This window comes from Nilaparvata lugens, chromosome 9 (genome assembly GCF_014356525.2).
Source record: "Nilaparvata lugens isolate BPH chromosome 9, ASM1435652v1, whole genome shotgun sequence".
In the NCBI taxonomy this organism is placed as follows: Eukaryota; Metazoa; Arthropoda; class Insecta; order Hemiptera; family Delphacidae; genus Nilaparvata; species Nilaparvata lugens.
The window spans coordinates 3,018,679-3,037,678 of record NC_052512.1 but is presented as its reverse complement, the minus strand read 5'-3'; the positions used below and the strand labels follow the sequence as shown (position 1 = coordinate 3,037,678).

Sequence of the window (19,000 nt, the reverse complement as noted above, 5' to 3'; positions counted from 1 at the left end):
CATCCAATCGTGTATCACTCGAGTATCACAGACCACTTCATTACAATTCTTGGACTGGAAGAACATCAGTTAGACAGAAAAAATGGGGATGAACAGAGCTCAACTAACTGTCAACTCTCAACTAACTGTAAATCTGTCAACTTGAACGGCTTGAGGAGAGGACTGCGAGTGGAACAATGGACGGAGGTTTTTGAGTCAAATAACACAGACTCAGCTTACGAAAAGTTCCTAGAAATTCTACAAAAACATATGGAGAGCAATACACATCATTACAGACAAAAGAAGAGGATCAAGAGCATAAAACCATGGATAACACGAGGACTTATCTCAGCTATAAGAACAAGGGATTCTCTAAATAGAAGAAGGAAGCTGGACCCAGAGAACGGAGAACTCGCTAACTACTACCGAAGATACAGAAATACACTGACGTCACTCATCCAAACTACAAAAGAAAATTATTTCAAGATGCAACTAAATGAAGCAAACAATGATGTAAGGAAGACATGGAAAATAATCAAGGATGCTACAGATTCAGATCAGAAAAAGGATATACAACTGAATGCTTTGAAAATTAATGGTGACATAGTCACACTGAAAGATAATCCTAGAGAACTATTGAGTCATGTAAATAATTTCTTTGTTAATATTGGAGAGAGTATGGCTAACAAAATATCTGAGAGTCTGAATAAAAATATTAACGAAATTATAGCAGATAATGTACCAGAATTGCATGTACAGAGTAATATGTTTCTTTTCCCCATAGATGAAAAGGAAATAATAAACACAATTGATTCTTTACACATCAATAGTGCACCAGGCCTAGATGGATTAGATAACAGGACCTTGAAAGGAATAAAAGATTTAATTTCTAAGCCTTTAACTCATATTTTTAATCTGAGCTTGTTATATGGTACTTTTCCAAGAGCAATGAAGCAAATCTGTGTCAGACCTATACATAAAGCAGGCGATAAACTAATTATTAGTAATTATAGACCTATTTCACTGATTAGCAATGTATCAAAAATTTTAGAAAAACTAGTTAAATCAAGATTAATAAGCTTTTTAGAAATTAATAATATTCTTTCTCCTAACCAATTTGGCTTCCGCAAAGGTATAAGTACAGAATTAGCTGTACTAGAATTATCAAAATTTGTAACTAGCAATTTAGAGGAAAAGAATAAATGTCTAGCAGTATTTTTAGATTTAGCAAAGGCCTTCGACTCTGTTTCCCATGACTTATTAATAAAAAAGCTTGAGGCAATAGGTATAAGAGGAGTGCCACTTGAATGGTTCAGATCCTACCTCAGCAATCGACAGCAAAAAACAAAGGTTGAGAACCATATGAGTGCAGAGGGTTCCATGAAGTTTGGAATACCTCAAGGAACAGTTTTAGGACCAATTTTGTATTCGATCTTTGCAAATGAGTTGTGCTCCATTCAAATTCAAGGTAGAGTTATAGCCTTTGCTGACGATACAGCACTCCTTTTTCAAGGAAAAACTGGGAAGAAGTGTTCCAAACAGCAGAGATAGAACTCACAAAAATCACTAGTTGGTTAAGAAATAACTTATTGTCATTGAATTCAGAAAAAACAAAATTTTTAGCTTTTTCTTTAACAAATAGCACAAAACCACACATGACAACAATGAAGCTCCATAATTGTGATAGAAAGTGTGGCAGGGGTGCCGTAAATATAAATACTATAATTATAATAGCTTACTCAATTCATTATTCCATTTGTACTTCCCATTCGCATACAGCAGTGGTTCAGTTCCTCTCGAATCGTGTTACTGTACTCAGAAAGCATAGTGATTGCAGAACTTGGAGACATCAAATCAAAGGTTTTTATAAATTAGTATCTTTATTATTTTTATAATTCATGAATCTTAAGACTAGATACTACTTTCTAACTCTAGTTCTAGTTCTAAAGGTTGGATTTTATATTTGTAGCTTAAAACATAATTCTTGACTTGAATTATTGTAGAATTCAATCGAGAACAAGTTTCATTTTTTCAACTAAGCTATGTAATCCACTCATGAAAGATGTACGTTCACATTAGAGTTTAATGCTTGGGATTAAGGAAGAAGGGGGCTGGAGAAAGGTGGTACGATTTTAGAAGAGGGGCCCGGATTTTTTTTGCGGGGGGCCCGGTTTGGAAACGCTACGCCACTGGTCACCAAGAATAATAAGACGCGAACACTCCACTGTGGCTTCTCAACTAAACTCCGTCAACTGCAACATGCACCATTTATTATATGGGCTCTGTAGAGCAATCTAGAGAGGTGGAGAATACAGCATAATTCTCCAGAAGGGTCTGGGGGTGTGTCAAAACGTTCCACCAATCGCAGTGCATGGAGCTTGTCAGAGAATTCTAGAGCACACTTGCCATTGGTCGATGGTTCCCCTCACCAAAACTGGAACACACTAGAACGATCCAGAGGCCCCTCTGCCCCCTCAGTGTTGTTTACCAGAAACCCCTCGCCCCCTGTCATCCTTCTAAAGGCCTCATCCATAAAAAAGGATTGTCACTACTAATACTAAGTGGATTTTCACTTCATAAGTGTTTTTAAAATTAAAGTTTTATTTTATTACTGAAAAAGTATGGATATGCAACAGAAAAGAATAACATAATTGATTATGTTAAACATGAAAGAATAGTTGATGTAACATCAGATATACCAGTATCAGCTATCCTCTATAGAAGGCAGAGGCAAGTGTAAGCAAGATGTGGAACGGCGGGAGAAGCCTCCACCAAATATGTAAGCACGATGTGCCTACACCAAATTTGTAAGGGGAAAAAACTATGATAACAAGAAAAGAACAGAATAACTAGAACTTTAGTTAATGAATCTTTAACATATATACATTTGAACAAAACAAGATTAATTTGATTATAAAAACAATATTGATATGATTTTTTTTTGGAAACACTCGCTTGCTGCTAATGATGATTCAAGGTTTGTGGCTATGAAAATTTAAGAACAATGATTCAGTAGTCACCTACCTTTTTGAAATAGCTTCCCACTTCGGCATCCACTGGTATTTCGCGACTTTAGTATTTTTAAAAGAACAAATATTAACTGAACCAATGAATAGGCTCAGAACCCGTCTCCCTTAACAATACAATTATTTTTATACTGCCCGATCTGTGACAGAATAACTGTACTATTAAAAGAACCGAAATCCAGCCTCTTTCACTGGATCAGCCGGACTTAACTTTCAGTCCTATCGAACGAGCTCACACACTGACCAAAAGTAAAATTTTGGGTATTAAATATAACTCAGTCAATGCCAAACATGAAAGCCATTTCAAGTACATATTTTTATCAGTCGCACAAGCGGCACGTTTGTTATTAAAAACATTAATAGCTACATTAATTTTGACAGCAAATGAAATAAACAATCTTTCTGTCGATGACAAAGATTGTTCAAAGACAAAAACACTGTTCATTAAACTTTTCCAATTTAAAACTCTAAAATCCTGATCAATATGAGATAAATATATGATTCATATATATGTCCCATATGACCAGGTGACACAAGGCAGAGAATCGGTTATGCTGTTCTCCTACCTTTTTCCACTACAATTATAATGTGGACCTTACTAAAACACATTTACCATCATACAAGGTAACATAACTTACTAACATAACTTGAGTCTAGCATTAAAGAATGCTAATAAACTCCGCCTAATAAAGATTTTTCTTTTTTCATTGAAAATATGATACGTCGAAAGCTTATAACTTACTGAGAGTCAAGAATGTCAAGATAGCCGCATATTTGTAGGACTACAAAAATTCTACTGTATTGTCAGATATAGCTGTGAATAACTAGTAGTTCTGTGAACAGTGGACCTCGCGCAGTTATAACCACAGCCTCCTCTGTACTTCAGTAGCTAAGGTAGTCATACTAATTTTTTATTTCATCTTTGTATGATTTACTATTTTTTTATTGTAAAACACTTTGAAACGTTCGAGCTATTGATGTGTGGTTTTGTCCATTCATTTTCTCCTAAAATAATTATTCTATATTAAAATCATGTATCATGTGACTATACCTTCCCATTAAAAAAAATGAAGCTGGATTCAAAATGGCAGATCCAAGATGTTGAACCAAAATTTTTAAGGGACAGAAAATCACTCATTTCAATTCAAATGGTATCCTTAATAAAATCCACTATCTGAAATTCCTTGTAGAAGAAATATTAAGCTGTTTCCATAATTTTCACCAACTCTTTGTACTATACGGTAATTGAATATTCTAGACAATTGAGAACAGTTCATGTTACATAAGATATTCTGGTATCAGCTATCATTATTTTATAGAAGACACAAAATCGACAACGCTGTTCTTCTTTTCTTCTATCCTTCTTTACTGTCATGCTGTAATTACGTGAATCTCACTTTACTTTACTTTTATTTTTACCACCTATACAGGTTTAGAATTGCACCTGTTTGTAATGCAGTGATCTATTCTTGTCTCAGAGTTACATGTTTGTCTCGATGGTGGATGCTGTAGTGTTTCCAAATTATGGTGGGCTGAAATGTTTTTTAGTTTTTTCAAATTGGGTGAATTTTGCAGTGAGTCAACATTCAGATCCCCCATTATCACTATGTCACCATTACCTGTCATGATATGTGCCAATAACCTGTCCATATATTCATAAAACTCTAGGATATTTCCAGATGTTGGCCTATAAATACAAGCTATTGTCAATTTCCTAGTTTTTGTCCTAAAAGTCAAGGCAGCCATTTCACTAGTGAGCTCCTTTGAAAATTTGTCTGTGTCCAAAAATTTGTAGTTGTAATCTAGAGTGTCAGATGAGTATATGGCTACGCCGCCCCACATGTGAAGTTTCCGTGAGAAGTCGGTTTGTAGTGTGTAGCCCGGTATATTAGTAGTCTCTAGTCTGTCCTTGCTCAATCCGTGTTCAGCTATTTGTAAGAAATGGGGTCTCACTATCGTATATAGTCAGGTACACGTTAAGGTGCGTACAGATATACGCGCCGCGAACATGAGCAATTCACTTTTAATCAGCTGACTATATCTGTATTTTTACAGAAACGGTAAGATACAGACATAAAAAGCTTGGCATCAGCTGATTAAAAGTGAATTGCTCATGTTTGCGGCGCGTAAATCTGTACGCACCTTTATAATGGCAGTGTTTAGTTAGCAATGATATTGCTGGCCTTGTATATAACATTCAACAAAGCAGATAGCGCTATCTCTTTCTCGCTTAGCTCTGTTTCCAGATCGTCTTTTAACAATGTAGAATTTATAATTAATTTACAAAATATTTCATCATATTATTATGAATATTCATTATGAAATTATGAAAAATATAATTTATCGCTTAATAAAATATAATTGATCATTATAATCGAGAATGAACAGTCAATATTACATCAATAAGTAATTGCTATTGTTTATAGAAGGCATTAATAAGAAAGAGGTTCAACGACTTTTTTATCTCTTTCCTGTATAGGGCTACTTGTAATATAAATATAAAGAGAATCAAAAGCTTGTGATCTTGAGAAAACCATAGCATAAAGAACACATATCATTTAGTTCAAAAAATTAAAGATATAAAAATTCCAACTGATGCTATTTTCCTAGCATTTGATGTAACCAACATGTACACTAGTATTCCAACAGATGGAACAATTAGTATTCTGAAACAAAATTTGATAGATAATAATATAAATAATGATGAAATAGAAGATCTAATAGCATTGACAACAGTATGTGTAGATCAGAATTATTTCAAATTCAATGAGAAAAATTACAAACACAAGGAAGGCTTGGCAATGGGATCTCCTTTATCAGGTTATCTGGCTAACATATACATGAACAATTTAGAAAATTTTAAAATAATGAATGATAATAATCCTCAAAAGAAAAATATTATTTATTGGCACAGATATGTTGATGATATAATATGTATGTATAATAATGAAGATGAAACACATGAAGATTTTGAATTCAATATCACCTTCTATAAAATTCACGATGGAAGCTCAAGAACATGAAATAAATTTTCTTGACTTAACAATTAGTATGAAAGATAACAAACATGATTTTAGCATTTATAGAAAACCCACACATACAGATTGTATAATTCCTAGAGATTCAAATCATCCTTGGCAACAAAAAATTTCAACTTTCAATGCAATGATATACAGGCTAATAAATATTCCCATGTCAAAAGATAATTACAAAAAACAGAAGAAAATAATAAAATATATGGCAATAACAAATGTATATAATACCAAAACTATTGATAGAATGATTTACAAACAAAAAGGAAAATTAATACAGAATAGAACTCAAAATAATCAAGGAAATGTAGGAAATAAAGAATATATTTGTGTTCCATATAACACAAAATTTAATAAAGCTATAAGAAAAACCTTTACAAAGAATAAATTCATTCTAGGTTATAGGACAACAAATAATGCATTCGAACTGATAAAAAAGAAATCAAATTTAAATTTACAGCAAGATAAGTTTAAAAAATCTGGAATCTATGAACTTAAGTGTAGTGATTGCGACAAATTCTATATCGGACAAACGGGTAGAAATTTCCATATCAGGTTTCGAGAACATATCCAAGCACTAAAAACTAAAATCTAAAAATTATACACAAAAGTCGGCATTTGCTGAACACTTGATAGATTCAGGCCATAATTTTACAGATATAAATTCCAATATGAAAATACTTAATTATGGTAATAAAAGTCAAAAACTGAATGTCAAAAAAGAATTTCATATTTATAAATGGGGAAATTTCAGTTATGCAAATGGGGAAGCTGTAGTGAGATGGGCCGAGGATGAAAACTTAAACCTTGTTTATGACGCCAAGGACAGATTCACATTCAGCTCGGCTGCTTGGAGACAGGGATACAACCCAGATTTATGTTTTGCATCAACTGATGAGAGAGGCAAACCTCTACCAGTCAGCCGCAGAGTTCTTTGTGACTTCCCCCACAGTCAACACAGGCCAGTTATAATAAGGTTGGGCATCCAAATCCCATTAGTAACCTCCATACCTCGTCCTCGGTGGAACTTCAGAAAAGCTAATTGGGAACTCTTCTCAAATGAGTTGGACAAATGCCTGGGATGGATCCCACCTACCAGCAAAAACTGTAGCAGGTTTATTGGAGCAGTGATTAGCACTGCTAAGAAATGCATTCCCAGGGGGTATCGCAGGGAATATGTTCCAGGCTGGTCTCAAGATAGTGAGGAACTCTACCATTGCTTTAATGAGACTGGTGATCAGGAGGTGGCAGACCAACTTCTCCAAAGCCTTGACTCTGCAAGAAAACAAAAATGGATGGAAACAGTAGAAAGTCTCAACTTCCAGACCTCAAGCCGCCAAGCCTGGACTTTGCTGAGGAAATTGGGCAGTGCAGCACCTGCCCAGAGACCAAAGACAGGTGTCAGTCCAAATGATGTAGCATCTCATATAACAGCCACATCCAGAGTACCAAAAGATAAGGAACATTCAATTAAGATTAAGCATGAACTGAAAAAGCTGAAAAATGAAGCAATGGCAACAGAATATGGTCAGCCTTTTTCACCTGAAGAAATTGGATTTGCACTCAGGGACACAAAGCCTGGTAAAGCACCAGGATTTGATAACATAAATCCAGAATTCCTTATCAACTGTGGAAAATATGCTAAAGTATGGCTGGCAAGATTTTTCACTGATATTATGCAGACAGGTAACATACCAAAGGAATTGAAGCAATCAAAAATAATAGCAATTTTGAAGCCTGGAAAACCTGCAGACTTGCCAGCAAGCTATAGGCCTATAGCATTACTATCAGTACTCTTCAAATTACTGGAAAGGCTAATCTACAACAGAATTTGTCAGAAGATCTTTGATGTAATACCAATTGAACAGGCTGGTTTTAGACCAAAGCGAAGCACCTGTGATCAAGTTCTGTCACTTACCACATTCATTGAAAGAGGATTCCAGGAGAGGCTTAAAACCTCCGCTGCTTTCATCGACTTGTCTGCAGCCTATGACACAGTTTGGAGGGAGGGTATGATATATAAGTTTCTTCAGGTAATCCCATGTAAACTGACAGCTCGTCTTCTAAACAACATGCTGAGTGATCGTACATTCCAAGTCATCATGGGTGCCAACAAGAGTACACAAAGAAAACTGAAAAATGGCCTGCCACAAGGCTCAGTCCTTGCACCTTTGCTCTTCAGTCTTTACATTGCTGACTTGCCAGAGACTCAGTCTAAAAAGTTTGGCTATGCTGATGATTGGGTACTAGCAACTGGGTCTAAATCATTTGAAGAAGCAGAGGAAGTCTTAACTCAAGATCTGGAAAAACTTGGAAGATATTTTCGACAATGGCGCTTGAAGCCAAACGCCAGCAAGACAGAGGTTTCATGCTTCCACCTAAACAACAAACTTGCCAAGAAAGAACTCAAAATTCAATTTGAGAACACATTGCTCCTCCATAACAGCACTCCTAAATACCTCGGCGTAACACTCGATAGAACTCTCTCCTTCAAAGCCCACTTAACAAAAACAGCGGAAAAGTTGAGGACCAGGAATAATGTTGTTCAAAAGCTTTGTGGAACTAGCTGGGGGGCTTCAGCTTCAACCCTGGGCTCAACAGCTCTGAGTCTTGTATTTTCTGCTGCTGAATATTGTGCACCTGTGTGGCTAAACAGTCCTCACACACACAGAATAGATGCCCAACTCAACAATACAATGAGAATGATTAGTGGTTGGTAGCACTGGGCTACACACTTAAGTCAATGAAATTTTAGGCTCCCAAATTTTTCGAATTTAAACATTTGTTGTGTCGAGTATTTACATAGTGAGTATTCAAGTGATATTTTCAAGTGCACAGTTACCTGGTATGTATATCCAATTTACAGAATAGTGAGTTGTATTAATGTACACTGTTCAACATACACACGCTTCTTTTCGCACAATAGTCTCCATTTTGTCTACCGGCACTTTCCTGTAATTATGCTTTCTTGTTGACAATAATTCACCCTGACTTTGTGTTTGTGACTGCTGGCTATCGACATTGAGGCTACGTAGTAGGCCTATCACTGATAGTAGTTCGAGCAGCCGACAGGTATTTCTTATCAGAGTGCTGTTATCAGGACCAAAACACAGCTGATCAGTTGCTTATGTTTTGCCGCCATCGTTTTGAGATTTCGTTTCATTCATTATCCTTCCTCTCTTTTTGTACGATAGAAAAACCTATGTACTCAGGAGCTTCCTATAATGTTTTCCAGCCTTGTTTGCTCTCTTGGCGATTCCTATAATATTCCTATCTGACCTTTCCAAACATCGAATAAACGACGCAATCTCGTTCTTCATTATTCATTGATATATTCTCTACTACGACTGTTGAATATTCAATCTTACAAAATGTTAACCAGAAGAAATCGAAATGAACTGTTGAAATTGTCAGATGTGGACTGCATGCATCTGAGTGATGGACTGATGAATGAGGAAGTTGTGCAGTTGGCTGTTCAAATACATGGAGCACTGGGTGTCATATCTTCCAATTATTCTAATGATGCAATTGTGGAAATTGTCCCTCATCTTATCAGTACTCTGAATCGACTAGATGCCTGCCTAAAAGTAAATGACGACCTTCAAGGAATCTTAAGTGATATTTCAACCGAGAATTCTCAATTAAAAAAGAATTTAGATATTGAAAAGCAAAGAAGAATCGATTGTTTTGAAGAGTCATTAAACATGGAAGAACAAACTGATCAGGAGATACAACGATTAAAAAAACAAGTCAATGATTTATTGGAAAATAGAGAAAAACTTGAATTCAGTGCTGGAGTGGAAGTTAGGTCTTTTGCCCATATGTCAACACAGACTAAATCAAAAATGACATGTTCAGACTGCTCTAGACTCCATGAAAAATTAAGAATTAAGCAGATGGAACTTATGGAGGTGAGACAACGTCGGTGGGAGGATCGGATTGAGCTGGAGGAGGGAGCGAAGATGTCTTCAATAAATAATAGGCTTAATAAATCTCCATACGAGAAGCGATCAGACAACATTGTCGAAAACTCAACAACTGTTTTATCAATTAGTAAAGCTCCAAATCCATCAAATATTGAACAAACTAGATTGAATTCAAAGGAATTGTCAAGAAAAATAAGGAGACTGGAAAAATAAAAATTGTTGCTGACAGTCATGGCAGACGTTTGGTGAAGCTGGTGGCTGATGCGTCCGACGGTGCCGTAGAAGGTGTCATCAAACCGGGGGCCACATTCGATCAAGTAGCATCCAGCTGTACCCAGGAGGGTTCATCCCTATCCAACAAGGACCTCATTGTTATCATCGGTGGAACCAACGACATGCATAAGGATCGATCTGGCGACTTTCTAACTTCATTGAGGAATCAGCTGCAGGGTTTAATGCACACTAATGTATTGTTAATGAACATTCCATATCGTTATGATCTTCCTAAAAATTCTTCTATTAATTGTACTATTAAGAATACCAATCAATCCATTCGTAAGCTTTGCGGTGGTTTTTCAAATGTTAAGGTCTTGAATGTTGAAGACATTGGCCGTCGTTTCCATACCCGCCATGGATTGCATTTCAGTTTCATGGGAAAGCGCTACATATCGGATTCTATAGCAAAAGCGTATCATAATTTGTCACTGGATCTTGACTCTTCTAGCACTGTAGATTATTATACTATTTCCACTGATAAACTGGCTGATAACGTTGCTGATGGTACACTACACTCACATAGACGCACTTTAAACGGACAGTAAATGACAAGGCTCAAAAGAGAGTTACTTCTCCTAATCAGACTTCTATTCATAAAAATAGATCAGTTTTTGACAAGATTTCTATATTACATCAAAATGTTCAACACCTACCATCACGATTGGAAATGTTGAAAATAAATTTACAGGAGTTGGAGCCAGAGATACTAGCTATTTCAGAGCATAAAATGTCAAGTGCTGAAACAGAAATACTAAATCTACCAAACTATCTGATAAGTTCACAATTTTCTAGACTTAACAGTACTGGGGGTGGGGTCATGATTCTAGTGCACAATAAATTTTTCTCAATATGTAAACGTGTAAATCTACCTGCTATTCAGTCAATAACGACTGAAAAAGAGTTTGAATGTTGTTTAACTGAGTTTTCACTTGATAATTTTAATTTTGTCCTGGCTTGCTTATATAGAACACCTCAGCATTGTTATTTAGATCCATTCTTAGAAAAGTTAGAAATACTTCTTGAAATTCTATGTAAAAAATATAAAAAAGTTATCGTTGCAGGTGACATAAATATCAATGTTCTGGAGAAAAATAACACATATAATAAGTTCATGAATGTACTGAAAATGCATAATATGATTTATAAAGTCAATTTCCCTACAAGAATTACTACCACATCTGAAACAGCGATAGATAACTTTATTACCAACATAGCTGATGATAGTTTAAAGATATCGGGTATAATCACTCATATCTCGGACCACGATGCGCAGCTGCTCGAGATCCGAGGTATGAGTGTGTTCCGCGATAAGCCAATCAGGAAATTTTGTCGTAGATTTGATGACTGCCACTTAGAAGTGTTCTATAGAGAGTTAGCTCATTTAAATTGGATGGAGGTTTATCAATCACCAGTGGATGAAAAGTACAATGTCTTTATCTCGACTTTTTCACATTATTTTAATATTAATTTTCCAAAAATCCTGAGAACTATGAAAGAAACTGATAGTAGGAACGGGATAAGTCCAGAGGTCACTGATAAAAAAAGAGAATTATTAGAGTTAGAGAATTTACATAGACAAACAAAAAGAGAAGAATTAAAGATTCAAATAAAAATAATAGAAAAGCTCTTAAACTTATGATTGTAAAGAATAAACAAAAATACTTTGATGGGAAAATTTCTAATTCTAAAAATAAGAATAAAGTAACTTGGAAAATTATAAATGCTGAGGTGGGTAAGAATGGGAAGAACAACTCAAATCTAAGTGTAATAAGCGATGGTATACACTCAACGAATCCTAGTACTGTGAGCAATATATTTAACGATTTTTTTGTTTCGGCTGTTGATAGGTTTGTTAAACCAGATATTCCCAATGGTTCTAGACCTGTAACTGTACAAAATCCAAGTTGTTGTCAATCTTCATTGAGGTTTAGATTTGAACCTATTACTGAGTGTCAATTACATAAAATAGTGATGTCATTTGAGAACAAACACTCTTCTGGGCCAGATGATATCCCAATAATGGTAGTGAAACGAGTTTTACGAGCTATAATCAAGCCATTAACACACATTATAAATTCATCCCTTATAGCAGGTCAATTTCCTGATAAACTGAAGATAGCTAAAGTTCTTCCAATATTTAAAAAAGGTGACATAAAAAATCCAGGTTGCTACAGACCAATAGCGTTGTTATCAGTTTTCTCAAAAATCATTGAACGTGTGGTATATATTCAATTAATGAAATACCTAGAAGCAAACCATTTATTGGATAAAGAACAGCATGGTTTCCGCTCAAAAAAGTCAACAATTACAGCAATGGTGGATTTCATAGATACCATAATTAATACAATAGATAAAGGTGAGAGAATTATTGGCATATTTTTAGATATGACACATGCATTTGATAGTGTGTCTCATAATGTTCTTTTGCGCGCATTAGAGGAATTGGGAGTACATGATAAGGAGAGGAAGTGGTTCTCATCTTATTTGATTGGCAGACAGCAATTTGTTGAAATAGAGCATACTGAGGAGAAAAACAATCATAGTTACAAATACAGTTATCGCTCTAACCTAAGAAGTTTAAAGTATGGTGTCCCTCAAGGGTCCATTTTGGGTCCCTTACTATTCCTATGTTACATCAAGGGTCTGCCTGATGTGGTTCGAGCACATGCCTCTGTGTGTCTCTATGCAGATGATGCTAACATCATATTTTCAGGAAAATCGATTGAGGATGTAGAACTCTCATCTGCTGTAGGCCTGTCCTCTATTAATGAATACCTGAATAGCCGAAATCTCTTGCTGAACTCAAGTAAGTCTATTGTAGTCCCCTTTTCAACAAGGCAGAACAGGAGTGAATTGTGTCCAAGCGTAGCTATGAATAACACCCTTTTGGATTGTAAAGATCAAACTAAATTTCTTGGTCTGTTAATAGATAGTAACCTTTCGTGGAAAAATCATGTTGCCAATGTTGTGAAAAAAATATCCCCAGGTCTATATGCATTGCGTCAAATGTCCAGTTTATGTAGTATACAAATATTAAAATCAATATACCACTCAGTAGTACATGCACATCTATCATATGGTCTCTGCATATATGGTAGTACAAGTAAAAGTAACCTTGATAAAATTCTAAAACAGCAAAAACGAGCAATAAGAATTATGCTGAACCTCAATAGAACTGATTCTGTAAATTAGCTTTCTCAGACCTGGAAATTTTAACAATATATGGACAATACATATATGATGTTATAGTCTTTTTCAAAAAATTTGGTGACACAAACTTGAGAAATAACACTCACGGTTATAATACAAGGTTTGGTCGTATAACAGAGAGGCACAGATTAGATCTTTTTACGAAAAAAACCATATACAGAGGTAAGAAGTGTTTTGTAAAGTTGCCAAGCAGTCTCCAAATATTAGAAGATCCAACAATGTTTGCAAAGTATCTAAGGGAATATCTGGTAAAATTGTCGCTGTATTCGTTTGAAGAGTTTAACATTGATTTTTGACGAAACGTTTTTGTTTATACTAGGCTAGCCTAGTTATTTATATCTATATATATATATATATATATTTAATCTATTGACACTGTTCCAATGTATTTCTTACATCTGATGAATAAAGACTATTTCTATTCTATTCTATTCTATTCTAGTGGAGTCATCAAATCAACACCTACTGAATGGCTTCCAGTTCTAAGCCACATACCACCACCAAACCTGCGTCGTAAAAATGCTCTCATCAGAGAATTTGAAAAAATTTCAAATAACCCAGACCTGAGAATACATGAGGATATTGAAAATGCAAATAAAACCCGCTTGCGATCAAGAAAGCCACCAACAAAAACCGCAATCGATACTGCTACAGAACAGAACTTCAATTTGCTTAGTGCATGGCAGCAGGAATGGACTATGAAGCAGCGAGATCAAATCCCATGGTTCTCCCAAAAGCCACCAGGTTTTGGCTTACCAAGGAAAGCTTGGTCGACTCTAAACAGAATTAGAACCAAGCACGGTCGATGTGGTGACTTGTTGTATAAATGGGGCAAAATACCATCGCCCTCCTGTGAATGTGGGGAAAAACAAACAATTGACCATATAGTGAAAGAGTGTGCAATCACAGCCTTCAGAGGAGGAACAGAAGAAGATTTCTTGATGGCAACTCCAGAGTCAATAGCTTACTTAAACGGACTGGATATATGACAAGGGATTATTCCAATGATGATCCTGAAAATGGAATGGATACTGATTGATACGTCTTGAAAGCCATACGCTAAATAATAATAATATTTATAAAGCAGCAAAATTAAACAGAGATAAAATAATAAACTTAATTCAATTAGACACCAATAACCCCATTTTTGATAGAATCATGCGAATAAAACCCAAAATTTACAGTACTAGTTTATAAGAACATATGAATACACTAACATATGATCAAAATAAGAATCTTCCAGTAGTATTTATTTATTTAATTCATATCACTTGAAAATGTTATTATATTATATTATACTTGAAAATGGTATAAATGACCGAAACATGTTGTGAAAAAAATATTTTAAAAAAAGGGTACTGAGATTTTTATTTCCTTTATATTTAGGTTCAACGACGTTTGTCTATCTTCTCCACTGACTTTATAACGTGAACCTCACTATGGAGTACACTTTTCGAATAACTGATAGCTTTTCTGGTTTTAACTCGAGCAATTCCAATACCTGAATTTAGTTGTGTCTAGATAAGACACGCGTAGACGTGATAAATCAGCTGAGCATCGTTTATAACTTACCTCGTGAAATCAATAATTTTTGACATCTGCTACAGAAATTATTTTTTCTTGTTGATAAATAATAAATTGTTTATTTTAATTAAGTTTAGACTATAGTTAAAAAGAAAAATGGAGATTTATTTTTGAATTTGATCAATGTTATTAAAGAATATAGTCAGCACTGTTCAAGAACAAGCCGTTGAAAAGTTTCAAGCCGTTGAAGAGCTACAAGTTTTGAGCTGTTTTGGCGCTAGTTTACCTCGTTGCTATTGCTATTTTATTATTTATTAGAATATGTGTGTTGACTGTCTTATAATTTGAACTGTATTTTAGTTTTGTGTGAAAATCTACTGTGATATTTGTGTTTATAAAACTTGTAAAGTTGTAAAGATTTAAAATGAATTCCTACGACATGCTTGAGAAGATCGGTGAGGGAACCTATGGTGTAGTCTACAAGGCTAAAAACTTGAAAACAGGAACTCTTTGTGCCATCAAGAAAATTCGTATTGAAAATGAAGACGAAGGCGTGCCTCCGACTACAATTCGTGAGATTTCACTGCTGAAAGAACTGGAACATCCAAACATTGTAACCTTGCACAAAGTAGTGATGGAAGACAACCGCCTGTATTTGGTATTTGAATTTCTTTGTATGGACTTAAAAAAATACTTGGACTCATTGGACACTGATCAGCTAGTGAAACCCAGTCATGTCAAATCGTATCTTTATCAGATTATTCAAGCAATTCTGTTTTGTCATAAGAGACGTGTGATACATCGAGATTTGAAACCTCAAAACTTGTTGATTGACAGTCATGGAACCATCAAGGTGGCCGATTTTGGATTGGGCCGTGCGTTCGGGGTTCCGGTCAGGGTGTTTACCCACGAAGTGGTTACTCTGTGGTACAGGGCGCCCGAAGTATTGCTCGGGTGTTCGAGATACGCTTGCCCCATTGACATCTGGTCAATTGGATGCATCTTCGCAGAAATGGCTACTAGGAAGCCGCTCTTCCAGGGTGACTCTGAAATAGATCAGCTCTTCAGAATATTCAAGATTCTCAGCACACCGAACGAGACCAGTTGGCCAGGAGTGTCAGAGCTGCCAGACTACAAGCCCATATTTCCCAACTGGACCACCAACACTCTCAATCAACAGGTAAAGAATATCAGTAAAGACGGTCTTGATCTATTGCAAAAAATGCTCGTCTATGACCCCTCTGCTCGCATCTCTGCCAAGGAATCTATCAAACATGAATATTTCAAAGACTTGGACAAATCACGTCTGCCCGGTGCTGATATCTACGATTAATCTCTTCCATTTTATCATGTTTTACTCGCTTTACTTCTTATAAGACTTCTACTCTTGTGATGCAATTTTTAAAATACATTTTCAATATTATTCTTACATTGTCTTTACTTCACAAGAGAATTTGCGCTTGAATGACAAACTGAATTTATAAATTAAACATATCAATAGAATTTTTATGTTTTTTACCAAATATGCCCACAGAAGGCTAGTTTAATAGTGAAAGTTTCCAACTTAATAGGCCTACTCCTGACTTTGTTGATATTAATGGTAGGTTTTTTTTTAAAGAAGTAAACTTAACAATTGAGGAACAACTAATCAACAACCCACAAAAAAGACTGAAAGGTGTGAAGTACCCACTGTAAATGAATTTGTGGCTCCTCATGATTTGGTTTTTCAATTGGACATGATTAGTTAATCTAGGCTCTATATAAAAAACTATCCTAAAGACCCAAACCTATTCCAGCTATAGAATTTTAAAATAATTACCAACTCATTCCAAAAATTTTAGTCATTATTTGTCAATTCTAATATTACACTTCTTCATTATATGCTTTTTGAATTTCAATTTTTGGTATTATTACAATATTCTATTCTCATAAAATGTAATATCACCATTTTCAATATCAGACAGCTTGTCAGTATTACTAGTAAGTAATATGTAATTGCCTCAGTATCCTATGCTCTAAATAATTACAGTAATAGGCCAAATAATATTGTTTGTTGGTTAGGCTTTATTGATATTTATGCAGTTTCTCTATGTACCTATTTTTCAGTTATGTTATCTCTGATATAATACCTTAACCGTAAATATCGTGTTTTACAACATTACTGTAATGTGAATGATCCTTTTGTATAAAAAATGAAGTATGTACACAATAATTAATTGCATTCCGAAATACAATCAAGCGAGTCCTCCATCATTTAGGGTAATGTTTTAGTGTATAAAAAATGTTTTTCTGTAAAATTCTTCATTAGCTTTACTTTACCTTCTTGTATCGAATATTCTATTTTATTATAATAATCTCGTTTCATATCGTTGATACCTGTCAATTAAATGACATTGGATAAAAAATTGATTCTTAATACTTTGAATTTCCCTCAAAGCTTCAGTTAGTAACTTATCTTCTGAAATTAAGAATGTCTTGATTTTGAATCTGTATTGAGATTCACGTTTCGGTATAAAATCAGCACCTGAATAATATTGGTTTTGATATCCTTGTCTGTCATTAGACAAAGCAGACTGCAATACGACCAACATTTGACACATGGCACAGATCGAATCGATAATCGAGTTTCCTCCAGAGAGTGTATTTTGTAAGGGTCAAGCTACAAGAGGCGTTTTTTTCAGTCGGCTCGACTGGATATGAAGCTCTCCGATTGGGTTGGCGTATCGAGTGAGTTTCTTGTCCAGCAGCCAATCGGAGAGCTTCCTGTCCAGTTGTGCCGACTGAAAGAACACCTCCTGTGGCTTGGTCCGAATTCAATTTAGCAAGGTCAGTTGATAGTGGAGACAAGTACGTTCCTTGATGAAGCCAGTAAGGTAGAAGTTGTATGGCGTTAGGTCAGGAGAACATGAAGGCCAAGCTTAGCGAGCCCTGAACGACGGGGAGAGTAGAGACGGCCAGTAATTGGCGTCCAGTAACTTACCGTCTACTTTCCATGTCTGTAAGCCGCTTTACAGCGGTTAGGTACAGTGAATTCATAACCAATTCCTTATAGGCGCTCTATAGTGAGGTCCACGTTAAAATGGCAGTGTAGGAAGATATGAGTACAGCATTGCCGATTCTCTGCCGTGCCATTGCTTTCTGTCAATATATCAACTGTTAATTCTTGTTTAAAATAATTATTATATTTTACAATAATAAAATTTCATAATTGAAATGAAATATTTTGTTAATTAGATTTTTATATTGTTAAAAACGATCTGGTCACGTTGCGGAGCTAGAAAAGGATATCGCTATCGGCTTTATCGAATGATAGACAAAGATGGCAACAACAATGCTAATCAAATACTGCCATTATAACGTGGACCTCACTATAGCGGATTACGGTGGAAAAAATGCACCGCAAGTGCACTGGTGTTAACCGGTTGCACAAAAGCAGGTTAAATTTTAACCGTGATTAATTTCACAAGAACCAATGAGAGAAGGCTTTTTTGAAAAGACGGGTTCTCTGATTGTTTATCGTGTAATCACGATTAAAATTGAACCAGCATTTTGAGTTGCACTTTGCATACTATTTTCAACCTGTTCAAGGCTGTTCCGTACACTTTTTTTATTATTTAAATTGGAAAATCTTTTTCAATAAAATTATAATGATCATTATAAGAGTGAGAAAAAGTGGCAACTGAAATTTTTAAGTGGTCTAATAAGCGAGTTATGGGTTGTTGAAATGCTAACTTTCCAGATTCCGTTTTCTTTCCAGATCATTAACGGTCTTGACTAAATTATTAGAACTTCTCTCTTAAAAATCCAAAAAATGTATCTTTCCAAACTAAAACATTTTATTCCCCATATCGTTCATAAATAAAAAAGTAACATTTTTTGTAAATTCGATAACTTGTTTATTTTGGCATTAATCGCGGAAAAACGCATATTAATACAAGGCCAATGATATACTGAATGTATTAAAAAAAAACTCCAATGGAAAATTCAAAACCGTTTATGATCTGGAAAGAAAACTGAATTTAGCACT

The 19,000-nt window shown here is 35.2% G+C and overlaps 2 protein-coding genes across 2 annotated transcripts; both read left to right on the top strand.

The window, feature by feature from the left end:
* The first annotated feature begins 8,636 nt into the window (after positions 1-8,636).
* LOC120353004 lies at positions 8,637-14,518 on the top strand. The gene is made up of 2 exons (XM_039435404.1): positions 8,637-8,749; positions 13,894-14,518. Exons 1-2 carry the CDS (start codon positions 8,734-8,736, stop codon positions 14,436-14,438), a joined length of 561 nt encoding a protein of 186 aa, XP_039291338.1. The 5' UTR covers positions 8,637-8,733; the 3' UTR covers positions 14,439-14,518.
* Positions 14,519-15,047: 529 nt separating this feature from the next.
* On the top strand, positions 15,048-17,378 carry LOC111050534 (cyclin-dependent kinase 1). Its single transcript, XM_022336873.2, has one exon. It carries the CDS (start codon positions 15,398-15,400, stop codon positions 16,304-16,306), a length of 909 nt encoding a protein of 302 aa, XP_022192565.2. The 5' UTR covers positions 15,048-15,397; the 3' UTR covers positions 16,307-17,378.
* The last annotated feature ends 1,622 nt before the right edge of the window (positions 17,379-19,000 follow it).